The sequence below is a fragment of the Macrobrachium rosenbergii genome, chromosome 55 (genome assembly GCF_040412425.1).
Source record: "Macrobrachium rosenbergii isolate ZJJX-2024 chromosome 55, ASM4041242v1, whole genome shotgun sequence".
In the NCBI taxonomy this organism is placed as follows: Eukaryota; Metazoa; Arthropoda; class Malacostraca; order Decapoda; family Palaemonidae; genus Macrobrachium; species Macrobrachium rosenbergii.
In genome coordinates, this window is record NC_089795.1 from 20,339,098 (window position 1) to 20,355,606 (window position 16,509).

General features: G+C 44.4%; 1 protein-coding gene across 1 annotated transcript in view; it reads left to right on the top strand.

Moving 5' to 3' along the window:
- The first annotated feature begins 2,205 nt into the window (after positions 1 to 2,205).
- Su(P) (prostaglandin E synthase Su(P)) overlaps positions 2,206 to 16,509 on the top strand; it is a 66,406-nt gene continuing 52,102 nt past the window's right edge. Inside the window, exons 1-2 of the mRNA XM_067099510.1 lie at positions 2,206 to 2,880; positions 11,783 to 11,998. Coding sequence (XP_066955611.1) covers positions 2,551 to 2,880; positions 11,783 to 11,998 — 546 coding nt within the window. The 5' untranslated portion in view covers positions 2,206 to 2,550. The remainder of the gene's footprint in view (positions 2,881 to 11,782; positions 11,999 to 16,509) is intronic.

The following is a 16,509-nucleotide window of genomic DNA, read 5'->3' on the forward strand; positions in this document are numbered from 1 at the left end:
CCATATGCTCTGAAGCATGCTCTAAAAATATTGCCCTCATTTCTCATCAGATTTATCCCTCTTTGTTCCACTGAAGTACCTGCAGAATTTCACAGCAGGTAACTTCCAGACAGGAGTAATGGGATACACACAAGGAAGTATGGGATTTTTCCAACATTTGTATCCTCTAAAAATCTTTTTAATTCTATAGCTAAAAGGAGTAGGATACCTTGGATGATTTTCATAAAAACTGATAAAAATATTTCTGTTTTCCAAGCAAATGCCAGAGATTTGGGAAGTCTTTGCACTCTAAACCAGTATCGAAGTAATGATGACAAGAAATGTGCTGGTTTGAGAGTGAAAAGTGTCAACCTTAAAAAACCAAGTTGGATCTGCAGTGTGTGTGTGCAGTCCACGACTGGAAAGTGCTAAAAGAAACTGGGATCACTTGAAAAATGAGTTTGAAACTGAAAAAGAGTTTCTAAATGAAAATAGTCAACCATGTTACTGTTAACGGGAATGAAGCTGAGAACATTGGTAAAATTGGAGAAGTATGCGATGCTAACACCGAATTCCTTGCATACTGAAGTGGCCGAGATGGCTTGTGATGCTGTACATATTAAAGCTAAAGTATATAAGTGATCTGTCCATGTGTTATGATACTGTGCCCAACCCATCATTTGAAATCTACACAATTGTAAGCTTCTATATAATAACCCAGTATAATATTTAGAAATTATATATTTTTATATATGTGTATACACAATATATAATTTCAATCTTTTATGTAAGACAATACTACAGAGACTACTAAAGAAGAACTTTCCATGTATTATATATATATATATATATATATATATATATATATATATATATATATATATGTATATATATATATATATATATATATATATATATATATATATATATATATATATATGACTTATATGGCCTAGTGACAGCACCCTTGCTTTTCAATTGAAAGACCTGGGTCCGATCCTGATGTGAGTCAGAAATTTATAGTATATATATATATATATATATATATATATATATATATATATATATATATATATATATATATATATATATATATATATATATATATATATATATATATATATATATATATATATATATATACAGTTATGATCCCCTCAGTTAATCTGTCCCTGTTAAAGGATCCCGAAACTGCTCTGTACAGTACTCTACAGTATAGGTGGACGTTTGTGTCAAAATAACACTAAGAACAGTGACTTCTATGAATGAACCGAGAACTATTTATTCCCTTCATGATACATTCATTTAAATCATAAGTTACCCTAGTCTGTGTTATCCAAACTGCAGATTCAAATGATACACAAAAAGTTCTTCTTTAATAATCCTTGTGGTATTGTCTTACATGACAGCCACCTGAACTGAATGTTACCGACAGATATAACTTGACAACAATACAATATAAGCTTTTAGTGTAGGTGACTACATAGTTATATGACAGAACTTATAACTGCAGATTCTCTAATTATGTGACAGAACTTATAATTGTGGATTCTCTAATAATAATAAACGCACCTAAAGCTTTTTAAAACCCAGTATAACTAAAACGAAACACAGTGGTAGTATTTATTTTTAATCAGAAATTCTTATGCAAGGAAAAAGCAGGGAAGCCCTATGTAGACTGTAAATGTCACACGTATCATGCCTGTCGTCACAGCTTCTTTTGCAATTAATTTCAGTGGGAACGTGGAACTTGCATGTGAAACGTTTTGGATTTTTCTTTGGTTGCCCTACCCATTCGTTTTATACATCGAAAGCTGCAGTAGTTGGATATTTTTTTTTAATATATACTTGCCAAACTGTACTCTAACGTCACTGGGACTGCAAACGGGCCCTGGCAAGATGGCGGCCAGTTTGAAGCCACAATACCTACGTGACGCCATTCAACTTCATGAATTAAATGATTCCATATCATTCCTTATTCATCTCAGAAATGTTCTGTTCAACGTTGTCCTCTTCTTCTGATATTATCATTGACTTATCACTTCCTTTTGACAGGCACTTTCTTCTTTTTTTTTTCTTCCATGGATATTTCATTAATGATTCTGCAGGTGGCCAGAGTCATACCCTGAAAACGCGGCGTTATCCACCTGTTTTTTTCTGATATCCCTTCTTATCTCTTCTTGCTTTTCGTTTAACTTCACTATCAAGATATGAGTACTTTGCGATAAGTTCTTCTCTCTTTACTTCACTTACCACATTCTACATTGCATTTTTCTTCTTGAAATTTTTCTACAACTATCTTTTGCTATAGTCTATTCCATTGAATAATGATGGATTTTACAACTAATCAGATTTAAGCTGTTAACTCTAAAAAAAAAATCTGTTAACAAGTAAAGAAAATACAAGTCAACAGCCTTGTTTTGCAAAGTCTACCTTACAAAACGCACTTATCAAGATGGCGGAAACTCTGTAAGTGAGATAGCCAAATGCATGCCACCTCCGGCACCACCAACAATTCGTATTTCTATCTCGGCGACTGCGGTAAGAGGCAGGGTCTCTCTTACCTAAGCCATGTCTGTTTACGTAAGGAATATAGTGCTAAAATACCAAAGGAATGAACGACTTTTTTCACAAATTCTTATAAACACCACTCGTAGAAATGACTTACAATACGTACCGAATGTGAGGTTTATGGTGACACGAAAAGCCCCGCCGGCAAAATCGGTGCCATGGAAAAAGTACACGAAACTGGTCGCTCTGGGCTTTGGCATTGGTGCTGTGGTTGGTGGCGGCTATATGTATGAACTGTACAAGAAAGTGACGACTCCTGTGGCCAATCCCTCGGAGGGAGGCGATTATTCCCTGAAGGAAGCTCCTCCAGCTTTCAAGCCAGCACGTTCAGTAAGTAACCCCGTAAGGGCTTAGTGCCATCAGTGCACCTCATGTTGTTCGTTGTAGGCATTGCTTCAGGTTCTTTGCAGCGTCCCTTCGGCCCCTAGCTGCTACCCCTTTCCGTTCCTTTTACTGTACCTCCGTTCATATTCTCTTCCATCTTACTTTCCACCTCTCTTAACAATTCATAGTGCAACTGAGGGGTTTTCCTCCTATTACACCTTACAAATCTTTTTACTGTCAGTTTGCGTTTCAGCACTGAATGACCTCTTGGGTCCTAGCGCTTGGTCTTTGGCCTAAAATCTCTATTCTATAATGGTAAGTAACCTAGGCGAGTCTACCTTCATGTTAAGCCTATTTGCCCTTAACCAGTGTCGTCTAGGCTATACCTGATCAGCAGTGCCACGTCAGGGCACGGTGCCCTGGCCTTGGTGAGGTTTGGAAGGTAAAGCCCAGTTAGGTCAGGACATGGCATGCTAGGAAAGGTTAGGTTTGTTTTCGTCTGCGGAGCCTGGTCCTGTCTTTCTACTTACTGAAGGCTACTACTGTCCCCTGCTGGTCTTAGTCTAGTAGCCTAACGGAGCACCTACAGTCTAGGTCGGCAAGACTGTCATCTGCCAGTTTTCTAGTCGGGACCCACCACCAGGTGGCAGCAGGTTCCGGCTAGGAAACTGGCAGACGAATACAAACAAGATGGCAGCGATTCGGAAGCCAATGTGTACCAGAATTTTCGTAACAAATAGACCTAACCTTTTCCACAGTGCCAGGTCCTGACCTAACTAGAAGTAACCTAACCTAACCTAACACAGGACGGCATGCCCTAACCTGGCCGGGGCTTTGCCCCTGACCCCCAGTAAAGTCAGCTAACACAATTCATCCAAAATGCAAGGTCGTGACCTAACCAGAACAAACCGACCTAACGTTAAACAAGACAGCGTGCTCTGACCTGGCCGGGGGCTTTAACCCCCGGACCCCCCCCCCAGAAAGCCACTAAAATGCATAACCATAAATTGGTAAGAAACTACACTAACCTGAGTAGAAGTCGGAATCATCGGAAAAATCGGACGGCAGCTTGATTCTTCTTTGCTTTTGGGCTGGGACGGCTGGTTTTGGCGTGATCTGGACGACTGGAACAAGCGGAACAGGGACGGGTGTAATTGATGAATCCGTTTGTATGGCGACGTCTTGGAAGGGCTTCAAAATACGGGTAAAGAGCGTTCGTCCTTGCGGCGGCAAATTGCACGTGGGAGGGATGCGCGGACTGGCCGGACGACACCTTGGCAAACTGGCAAGAGACTGGGTCAGATCTTGGGGCACGCGGGTCGCGAGCAGGGTTGGGTCGCGGAACTACTTACCTTGGCGGAGTTATTGTAGCCCGGGCAGGTGTTACGTGGCCTGGCAACCGAAACTGTAAACTACCCAGCCTAACTTATAAGCATAAACAAAAACATAAGCAAAATGCAGTAAATATTCTGATGGCGGGAACCAGGACCTGATAGAAGTCTTCAGTTTTACCAAAATAAAATGTCATTATTTAAGGCTACTTTGAAGTCAACGAGGTAACAGACACTTAAATGGCATCCATTGAGATTACTTTGGGATGACTAATGAACTTCTGAAGAGTGTTGTAGGGGATGTTCAGAGGGAATTATCATTAAATCAGTTCAAAATTTAATATAAAAAATTGTTTGGTTATTTTTCTGGTAATTCTATATATTAGCTCCGTGCCTGTTTTTACCTTTTCAACTGGTTTTTTCAACACTTTTAGGGATTCTGATACTGGCGGTGCATCTGTTTGTTGTCGGTCAAATGGAATGTCCCTTCGCCGTGTTTAGTACTGGCCTGGGGGGGGTGGTTGGGTACCCATACGTTAACAAGTTATTACACTTGCTGAATGGGATATGAACCGTTCGAAACAGACATAACCGTGCTCTGTCTTGTGAAGATTGCGTATGGAAACCCCTTGTTGGACGGACTTCAGGGGTTAATTACAGGCTAACTACACTCAAGCGCCAAAAATTAAAGGTAAATTCATAATTAGCAACCAAAAAACTGTAGAAAAAGTTAAGTTAGAAGGCAGTTGCCGCCACGGAGCTACTGTATAGTTCTACCATTTTTCTTTTAATGGCCTTTTTCATTATGCTTTTTAAATGCAATATTGGAAACAAAGCAGTAGGCCTAATGTATTCATATTTTGTTCCTACACAAATACTGTACATGCCTGAAGGTCTTTACATAGGATTTAGCTTGTGAACATGAGAAGGAACGGCCATTTAACCTTCAGACAAGGTTGTTAACTACCAACAGTAAGGGGGGGAACCCCACCCACTTGTCATTCTGCCCACCATATGTTTGTTGTTATATACAGTATATATACAAACCCTCAATCACTTTACCACTTTTTTGAGAGGAAACTGCAGGGTTTAGGGGTTGTCCAGAGAAGGACAGGCCATGTATTTTGGGTTTCCCTCCTCTATTGAGGTTGATTCTCACTCATTATTTTGTGTCACACCATGACATGAGTGTAATCAAAACAATAACCCAACTTCTATTTCCAGTGTTGTGGAGGCCGAGGACCTTAGAGAGTTAAGTGTCTCTCTAGGCCTCTCTGGGGAGCCAAGTGTCTTTGAACTTAACGATACCGATCACTCATGAGGGGCCTTCCAGTATCTGCTTTGATTGTGACTGTGGTGACTTCATGGCCACAGTGTCTGATTGCAGTAGGACTGCTTCTACTTACTTGGTGACCCCTCATGCGTCATTGGGCATGTGTTCCCAAATGCTTCTGTATACATCATATTCGGGTGATGTTTTCTATAGGCTGTTGTTGAAGGCCGCACTTGAAAAGATCAAGAAGTCGTCATTGTTGTCTTCGCTGTCGTCTTTGTCGTCAAGTGCCCTCGCCTCCTCCCCCTTCTTCCAAAGCTAGCCAGCAGAGAAAGAGGAAGGTTGCCTCGTCTTCCTGCGGGAAGTCTTTTAGAGCTTCTAGCGGCTAGCCCTCTTTTTCTCAGAGATGGCTAATTGTCTCTTGTTAGCGTGAGTACTGCTGGTCCCATTGCTTTGTGCACAGGTGCAACTACTTCCAAGTTTCTCAGAAACCCCAGTGTACCAGTACCAGCCCCAGTGGCCCACCTATCCGGGCCTGGTCTCACTAGCACATGAGTACCGCTGCTCCCATTGCAGAGTGCAACCGCTACCTGGGGTTTCCATACCCCCAGTGTTCCAGTACTGGCCCTGGTAGCCTGTCAACCGGGGTTGGCAAGAATCCCTGCTCTATGGACCTGGTACCAGCTGCTGGCACAGCCCAACAAGAGAAGGTGAACAGAGAGTATGCTGGTGCTCCCTCACCTCCTCCCACTCTTCAAGAGAGCAGCCCAAGGGTCCCGGGACAGTGGCTTAGCCCGACCAGTCTGGTCTTTCGGGCAAGGCGAAAGTCCTTGCTCAATATTCTTCTCTTGTAGAAGCCTCGGCTTCTAAGGAGATTGGAGCATATTTGTGGGACAACCCCTGCTCACGTTCACATGAGCTGGGCAAGGGTTCTCACAATCCCTCAATTGTTCCCTCCTCCTCCTGCTTTGAGTTTTTTCTGGGAGATGGGATCTGGACAGGTTCAGGGTTTGGGACCAGGACTGTTCTCACTTCCATCCCAGCCCATTACACGGAGGCCTACGCTCCAGATCTGGTACTTGGACGGGACTTGACATATGCCTGAATGATCAACCTGAATGATCAAGAGATTGCCATGGGCTGTGGTGAGTGTTCCTCTCCTGTGAAGGTAGTGACTCGGAAGGACTGATTCCTGGAGGCATATGAGGGTCCTATGCCCCGGGACATGGAAAATACAGAGTTTCCGAAGCTTTTTGTAGAGATCATAGAATGATACGTCATTATAATGTTCTTGAGGAAGGGACATTAACTTCTCATGTACCGTACTTCCACCATTGAGTCTTTTAGGGGACCCCAAGGGACCCCAGAGTTTCTATTGACCAGTCATGTTTTAGGCTCGCTGATGAGGATTTGGTCCAGGTGAATTCTCTTAGTTTTGGGCAAGAGAATTTTCCCCCTGTCCAGCCATTCATGCAAGGCACTTCCTCTGGCTAGCCTGAGGAAATATCATATTCTCTCAGAGTTCATTGCCATCCTGTTTAGCAGCAATGGCTCTTCTGTTTCCTGATTCTGGGATCCTCCCCCGTCTTTGGTAGAGGTAGGGGGAGGCCACATTGGACAAGCTTTGAGATGACAAACTTGTTCACCTTAGGTCTTGACATGGCACTGCAGCTCGATCCTCAGGTCAGACTGGCCCATCCTCTTCAGTCAGAGAAAGTCCCAGACTTCTACCTTGGTAGGGTAAGGTGAGCAGCTGCGTCCCTTTCAGCCCTCCTCCCGTTTCAGGGAGGAGACATGGGTAAAAGAAGGATGGAGAATGCCGGAGGGCAGCATTTCTTCCCTCTTGCTGCTAATGGGGGTGGCTGCCTATTGAGCCATTGGGCAACTTGGCAGCATCATGGGGTGGAGGCTTGGGTAGTGGATGCCCATCAAGTAGGGTATCAACTACCCTTCAAGAGTTCATCACCCCTCACCCTTGATTCAGTCCGGTCCCAAATGTTCAGTTCTGGCTAGCAGAAGGACCTCTCCTTGTGGGAAGTGGTAAATGCAGTGCTCTGGAAAGGCGCTGTGGAAGTCTACCTCTCTCCCACTGAACCTGTTGATTCACCAGACCTGGTCCAAGGGTGGAAAGGGCTTGTTCATTCTCAATTCCACCAGGAGGGGATGTCGTTCTGGGTCACCTGTCGTCATTGGAGGTGGGCCTCATGGGTGGCTTCACCTCCACTCCTATTAGTGGAGGATGAAAGGATTGGTCTCCTTTCTCTCCTGTTCCTCTGTCAGAGGAAGTGAGGAGAAATCTAGTTTGGTATTTAGATGACAGGAGCCTCTTTTTAGGGGTGCCATTGGGCACTCCTCCTGAGGTGTTTCTGTTTTTCGGACACATTTACTAGGGAGGGGATGCACACCTAGAAGAAGTGTTGCTTTCAGGTGTGTGGGACCAGAATGACAAACACCTCCACGTCAATGTCCTGGAACTCAAGGCAGCCTTTTTAGGCCAGCGAGAGTTTCAGGACCAAGTGATGGGGCACTCCATGGTGTCGGTGTTGATGAGAGACAACGCCACATTAGTGGCATACGCCAACAAGGCGGGGGGACTGGTTTCCTTCTGGCTGCACAGGTTGGCAGAGCAGGTGTGTGAATGGGCAGTAGCACACTCAGTGGACCTGCCAGCCAGGTACATTCTGGGGTTTCAGAATGTGGTGGCAGACATGCTCAGTCGCCAGAGCCGGTGATAGGGACATAGTCCTTACACTAAGACATTGCGGAGAGGCTCTTCTAGTTGAGGGGAGCCTGAACCTTGATCTCTTTGTAACCTGGTACAACAGGAAGTTACCCATGTTCTGCTCAATTTTGCTGGACCATGGATTGCGATGGAGAACACTTTCCAGCACCCAGGGGACATTTTAGAGGCTTATGCCTTCCCTCCTTTTTGTCTGATTCGTCAGGTGATCAACAAATTTCAGATCAGCTCTGATAGCTCCCAGTGGCCACATGCCAGAGTTTTACAACCATCTGTTTCTTGTAGAGAAGGCGACTGACTGTTGGAGACCGGCCATTGACCTCTCTCTTCTGAACCGGTTTGTTCACCAGACACGGGTCAAGATGGAAACAGCATGATCATTACTCGATTCCATGAGAGAGGGCAACTTTATGCTTTTGGTCAACTTGCAAATACCCATGTATCAATCATCCCGCAAGTATCTCTGCTTTACCCTCAGGGAGACAGTGTTCCTATTCAGGGCACTTTGTTTTGGGCTCACAACTGCTCCTCAAGTGTCCACTCATGTTCACTCTGGTCTCAGTTTGGGTCCATTCGCACGGGATGTGTCTGTTGAGGTACCTAGACAATTGACTAGTCCTGGGAAGATCCTTGCCACAGTTGCTTCTCAAATTTTGTCATGACTAAGGAGTGGTGATCAACCTTGAGAAATCAGGTCTCACCCCCCAAACAGAGGGTAAAGTATGAAGACATGCAGAGATAGATACAGCAGCAGCAAGTCTTCCGAGATACAGCAGCAGCGAGTTTTCCCTTCGGACTTACACATCACCAGGTTGAGAGAAGTTCCTGTAGCGACATGAACAAGTCCTTGGAGAAGCTGGTCCCTCATGGGCAGCTTCACCTACGCTCTCTTCAGTGGAGGATGAAAGAGTTTTGGTTTGTGGCAAAGGACCTTCCTTTCTAGTCCCTCTCTAGGAGGAGGTAAGAAAAGAACTGGTGAGTTGCTAGTGTCAGAACGATATCAATGTCATGGAACTCAAGGCAGATTTTTTTTTTTTTTTTTTTTCAAGGCAGATTTGGCCCTTCAAGAGTTTCAGGACTGAGCGATATGGCACTACATGGTGTTGATGAGCGACAACATCATGGTGGTGGCATACGTTGACAAGCAGGGAGGGCTGGTTTCCTACCAGCTACACGAGTTGGCAATGCAGGTGCACAAGTAGGCAGTAGTGCACTCAGTGAAGCTGTCAGCCAGGTACATTCCGGGGTCCCAGAACCTTATGGCAGACAAACTCATTCACCAGAGTCAAGTGATAGGGACAGAATTGTCTCTACACCAAGACACTGTGGAGAGGTTATTCAATTTTTGTGGCCTTCCAGTGATAGATATTTTTGCAACCCAGTAGAACAGGAAGTTACCGGTGTTTTGCTCAATTGTATCAGACCCATGGGTGGTGATGGAAGACATTCCAGAACCCATGGGGCAACCTAGAAGCACACGCCTTCCCTCTGCTCTGTCTGGTTTTTCGGGTGATCAACAGGGTCATGATCACCCCAAATCTCAAGTTGACTGTGATGGCTCCCAAGTGGCCTCACACCTAATGGTATTTGGACCTGCTAGCTTTGTTACCTGAGATACCAAGAGAGATTTCCCATGGTACAATCTGCTTTTCTCACCGCACAGTGAAGATGATTGGATTCTTGTGGAAATCCACAGTGGAAGTGTACCAGGGGAAATGGGACATCTTCTGTGGTTGGTGTTGTCAATGAGACATCTCTCCTGTCAGAGCTACTCTTCAGCAGGTAGCAGATTTTCCCATCTGCCTTCACCGAGAGAAGCTTCTCGCAGTTGCAGCCGTCAAGGGTTATAGAGCTGCCATTTGGCCAGGTCCTCCAGTTGATGGGGATAGATCTCTCAACCTCATGGGAGACCTCAATGCTTTTGAGAAGCTTTGAACAATCTTACTGGTGAGAGAGTAATCAGAAGGGACCTGACCTTTAAGACTGTTTTCTTGCTTGCCCTATCTGTGATGAAAAGAGTAGGCGATTTTCACGGCCTGTTCTTTTATATAAAGCACTTAAGGGGATAGGGATCTGTTACACTCGAGTTTGTTCTGGGATTTGTAGCAAAGACTGACCCCATATCGAGTCATTTTTTATCCCCTCCATAGAGAACTTGGTAGGTAATGATCGAGATGAGATGCTACTTTGTCCAGTTAGGGTGCTGTGGTACTACTTAGGGGCACTCAGCATCTCGGGTTTGATTGTCAACAACTCTCTGTTAGTACTGACTCAAGCAAGAAAGGTATCCAAGAACTTGATCTTTTTTCAGACCTTGTGAGGACAATCAGGTGGGCGTACTCTTCGTCTGACGAGGTAGACAGAAGCACAGTCTGGGCAAGAGCTCAAGGTTAGGGGCATCACCTTGTCTCACATTCTGGAAGAACCTGTCATTTCAACATGTATTATGAGGTGGGGTGTGGTCCTGCCAGACCACATTCACATCATTTTACCTTCTGAATGTTGCCCACAAGCCCTTGGACATTTTTCTTGTGTCCTGTGGTGGCTGCTCAACAAGTTGTGTCCCCACATAATATCTCGTCTAAGGTGACCAGTAAGCAGGAGAGAATGTGAGGGACTGGTCTCCTCCCTTTTTCTTTTTTACCTTTCTCTCTCGTAGGGTAGAGAGGCAGGTTGCGAGCTGTCACATACTGGACTAGTGAATCACAGGTGAGTCTATATGACAGGAGCACCGTCTTTCATCATTTTGTAGAATGTAATATGCATGACCCCCCCTCTCTTTAGACAAAGGGAGAGAGGGATCGGTAATGAAACGAACCTGTTGGTTTTTTATTAGCAGTTTTATTGTCTCCAACACTATTGGGTTCATCCAAGCCTTTATGGAATAATGATGCAAACCCAGAGTCTAGCATTTGCAACATTCCATAGGCTCAATAAGCTAGGGGTGTGGGATTCTTTCTTCAGCTCTACTAGACCAGGAAGGTAATCCCAGGTGGCAGGAACTACCAGTCGGTTCAGAGATTTACCCAGCCTCCACCTGCCAATGGGTAAGTCTCCTATGTAAAGAATGAGGGTTTATTTGTTTAGGAACAAAAAAGCAAATACTGTATGTATAAAGTAATTTGTATTTTTCCTAACACAAACCTGAGTTCTTTACGTTTACGTCCCACCTCAGTCACCCCTCAATCTAGTTCCTGGACCAAAAGGCAAGGTGGAGTGCAGACCAACAAGTAGGTGGGATTTCCCCCTACGGTTTGTGGTTAATGACCTTGTCTAAAAGTTAAACGGCCATTCCATCTCGCATTCGCAAACTAAAAGAACTCAGGTTTGTAAGTTAGGAAAAGTACAAATTCCATTGAAAATTTGCTATTTTTAGATGCTTTAGATGTTGAATATCAAGATTATTCAGTACCTGTATTTTAGAAATTGTGGAAAGATTTCTTGGAGGCTGCTTATGTTTTTTACAGTAAGTTGAATTTTTCATGCTTTTTTAGTACTGTAGTAATATATAGCAAGTTAGCTTAGTACTGTATACAGCATTTATATATGACTTCTTCATTACAGATCCAAAGTCCAACAGACACAACAGGCTTCAAATTAACACTCTACCAGTATCAGACTTGTCCATTTTGCTGTAAAGTTCGAGCCTTTTTGGATTATTATGGATTCTCGTATGATGTGATTGAAGTGAATTCGGTGACTCGGGCACAAACAAGATGGACTACGTACAGGAAGGTGCCCTTTATTGTTATAGAAATTCCCAACTCAGATGTTATATTGGTAAGCTGATTGTTCTCTTATGTTCTTAGCGGTATTAGTGATCCACAACAGAAACAGTTTATGTATTTTAAGCATTGAAAATGCACCCCAGTTTTGACTAGAAAAAGCAAATTGTTGCAAAAGTTGTATTATCATGAGTTAAGGCTTTGTTATTGGCTGATGGGGTGCACTCATTCAATTGTTTCAATGCAGTTAAGAACTGTAACTTAGGATGCTACAGCATTTTGATTAATGTAGTTTTTCCAGTTCATATATTTTAATAATATCTTTTTTGTTTTTTCATGCTCGTGAATGTAATTCTTAATAAGCTTTTCTGAAATTGACTCACCAGCAAACCAAAAAACTTGAACAGAGTACCAAGTGAAGTATACAGTATAATTTGCTCAAGTGTTTTTCATAAGAAATTTCCTTGCTCTACATTGTCCCATTTTTTACAAATGAATGGGGTTACACCATGTACAGTATTTCCAGATTGTGATTGTATTGGATACAGTAAATATTACAAATATGGAATAACATTACTGTATACTGTATTGCGGTTATGTTTTGTAAAATCACCATGTGAACATGTCATCCCCAATAGAACAAAATAAATAAAAAAGATTAAAATTCACACAATACAGATTTTACAAATAAAGAAAAAGAATTTTGATTTTTATATAAGTAACTTACGAAGTAATTACATAGCTATAGTTTCTGCTTTACACGGCAGCTCAGAATTCGACATTCGCAGTAGTGTTCTTTTGTTTTGGTGTAGATATGCTGCCCCGCCCACTATCGGGGAAGAATAGGTACAACGTAGCTAAAGAGCTCAATTCGTTTCTGCTGGTTAATGACTGAACACCAGTTATTGGCAGCTCTTGTTTCGTTTTTTCACCGGATGGTCAGAGATCGTCTTTGGTGAAGTACTCTTTGATTTTGGTAACGCAGTTATCTAGCTTTGCTAGAATTTTGGATACTTCTTCGATTGTGACATATTCAGTTGGAATTTCGACATAATATTCAATTGGAATTTTTACCATTATGTCGGACTCTAGTTTGTCTAGCATTAGGTACTGCAACAAAGGTTAGAAAACTAGACTCACGTCTGCAAAATATGTCTCACATACCATTTGTCGTACTTGTAAGGAACATTTGTTCTCCTGAATTGAATTGTGACGAATGTAAAGACTGGGAGAAGGGTAATTGGAAGACTTTACAGACACACTTAGACAAATTGCAACGTGACCGAATTAGAAAAGCTACAGCTAGGGCTGAAGCAAAGGCTTCTGCTAGTGTAGGTCATTCTGCAAGGGATGCCGAAGCAAAGGCTTCCGCTAGTGTAGGTCATTCTTCAAGGGATGATATTGATGTTATGCCTATCCCTTGAATGCCTATGACAGCTTTTCCTCCCATTTCCAGTCCTCCAGCTTTTCCTGTCACTCTTGTACCTAGCTCTCACTCTGCTGAACCCAATGCCATTGCCAGCTTAGAAGCACAGGTAGATCAAAAATTTGATTTACTTGTTAATACTGTTTCCCAGATTGGGAACTCTGTGAAGGTCCTAATGGACAAATTTAATAGTGTAGTGTCGAGTGAAGTGTCAGTGGAGGGGGCGGGAGTTCATCCCACTGATGCTCCTAGACCAGGGTCCCTGCTAAACTCCCCTTGCAAACATGGGAGGAAGCAAACTGGCAGTCCAAGGGAGGTCGGTGGGGTTGGCCCACGAGCAGTCGTCGCCTCATCCAAGCCTGTGGTCCGCCAATCCCAGGCTGCAGAAGAATGCCATTGGAAAGGTGTTCAAATGGATACCCATACCCTTTCTTCAAGTGATTCAGATTCTCCCGCATCTAAGAAACACAGTGACCGTTTTGCCCATGTATCTAGGCCACTGAAAAGGCAGGGCGCTTCAATGGATTCAGATTCGCCCCCGTCTTGTAAGCGAGCGGTAGAGAGAGAACTTAGCCCTCTTCCTTCTTGTAGTTTTTTGGATTTGCCAACAAGAGATTCTCGCTCCCTTTCAGGTATGAAAGTGCTTTCCATCCCCAAACGAGTGTGTGCCAGTCCAGCTCATGGGCGTCGAGAGTACGAGCGCCCAGTGTATATTAGTGGTGTGCATAAGCGCCAACTTGTAGATCGTTCGGCATCCGAGCTTTCATCTCTAGAGCTCCCAACGTCCAAGCGCCCATCATCGTCCGAGCTCCCACCACATGTGCACGCAGCTCTAGCCTTGCCTGTTCGTGAGCACCCAGATTCCAAGTTAGAAGAGCCCATGTTTGACCGCTCGGAGCGGGAACGTCAGATCGCCGAGTGCCCATCCTTGGGGCACCAAATGTCCGCGGACAATGCAGTCGCTTCCAGAGAGTCAATGTCTGCTTCAACAGCGGGTGGATGCCCATCGTCCGTGTGTCCAGTCGCTGGGGGCGCCTCTCGTATTCCACCCACTTCTAATTTCTTTGTGACCCCGCAAGGAGAATTTCCAGTTTCGGACGCAGCAAGAAAATTTCCATCTGTTTCTCAAGATCCCTCATTGGCGCCGCTTCAGCTCCGGCTTGATAAAGTGTTGAGCCTTCTTGAGAAGCCAACTCCAGTAGTGCAAGACACCGTGGAACCCCCAGGATCACCCGTTTTGTCCATTGAGAAACCTGCAGAAGGGGAGCAACCTACCTCTCATTACTCGTCACTGCTCAGGTTTTGCCTGGTCTGCTACCCATTGTTCTTCTCTCCAGTGTCCATTTATCGCCGGGTTCGGCCTACTTGATGCAACAGTCACCAGGTACTGCCAGACTGCCGTATATGGTGTTGTCTTCATCGCTGAAGAAAATTTTCGGCCATATGTATGCCTGGCTAGCAGAGAAGAGGAAAGTCGGGAAGGCGGTTTTCTGTGCGCCTCCCTTTCGTTTGATAAGGCAGAAGTATCTGTCTTATTCAACTGGAGAAACTCCATCCTTGGGAGTTGCTGTCCCCTCTCAAGGGGACTTCTCCAGTATCATAGATGCTTCTCGTCACTTTGCTTTCTCTTCGGCCAGAATTCTCTTCACAACCTCGGAGTTAGACCATCTTCTCGAGATATTTAGTCTTCTAGATTGGACGGTGGGAGCCCTAGCCAAGAAGATAGAAGACTGTACGTCCCTTCAAGAGAACTTTGCTTCAGACTGGCTGGGAATACTGGGGTGCGCAGATAGAGCCGAAAGAGATGGAGCACTAGAACTAGCAACCATCTTCGCAACAGGAGTCCTGAAGAAACGGGATTTGTGGTGCTCATACACAGCAAAAGGAGTCACCCCATCAGAACGTTCTTCTCTTCTTTTTGCACCCCTGGACAAGGTTAGTCTGTTCCCGCAGGACACTCTGGAATGGATTTCAGTGGATCTACAGAAGAAGTCGACTCAAGGCCTCCTCACTCAATCCACCAAAAGAAGTAAGTTCCCTGCAAGAGCCACTTCAAGCACAACTCCGAGATTGTCGTCGCTCCTGCAGCAACAACCCTTTCGAGGTTCTAGAGGCCGTTTCCAGTCCCGACCTAGAGCCAACCTCCAAACCTCCAGGCCATTTAGGAAACCCATTAACAAATCAACTCTTAGAAAATGAGACATCTGTCCTCCATGTTCCAGTGGGAGCAAGACTTTCCCATTTCTGGACAGTATGGGAGAAGAAAAATGTGGAGCCGTGGGTGCTGAAAGTATTAAGAGAAGGCTGTGCGATCCCCTTCAGGGAGAAACCTCCCTTAGTAACCTCTCCCATCAGCTTAGCAGCCTATTCGGTAGACTCAGAGAGGTTTTCGGCCCTATCTCGTGAAGTGTCAGCCTTACTAGAAAAGAGAGCCATGGAAGTAGTCAAGGATGTAAACACAAGGGGATTTTACAATCGCCTCTTCGTGGTTCCCAAGTCATCGGAAGGATGGAGACCTGTCCTGGACGTCAGTGCCCTGAACCGCTTCGTTCAAACAACAAAATTCAAAATGGAGACGCATCAGTCGGTTTTGTCGGCCATCCATCAGGGAGACTGGATGGTTACAATCAGCATGCAAGATGCTTACTTCCACATTCCAATTCACCCGGACTCCAGGGAGTATCTGAGATTCGTGTTCCAGGACAGAGTCTTCCAGTTTCGGGCACTCTGTTTCGGGCTCTCCATGGCCCCTCAAGTTTTTACCCGGGTGCTTGCTCCCCTAGCGAAATGGCTACATCTTATGGGGATAAACATCTCTCTGTACCTGGACGGCTGGCTCCTATGCTCCCCCTCGAGATCTCGGTGTACAGAGGACCTGCAGCAAACTCTGTCTTACCCAAGAGTTAGGCCTTTTAATAAACTTCAAGAAGTCACAGTTAGTCCCGACTCAGTCTATTCTATATTTGGGGATAGTGATAGACTCTCAGAGTTTTCAGGCTTTTCCATCCTAACAAAGGATACTATCTTGCCGCAAGAAAGTCCAGGACTTCCTAACTCACCATTCCTGCTCAGCCAATGCATGGATGAGTCTTCTTGGAACTCTCTCTTCCATAGAGAAGTTCGTTCCATTAGGCAGGCTA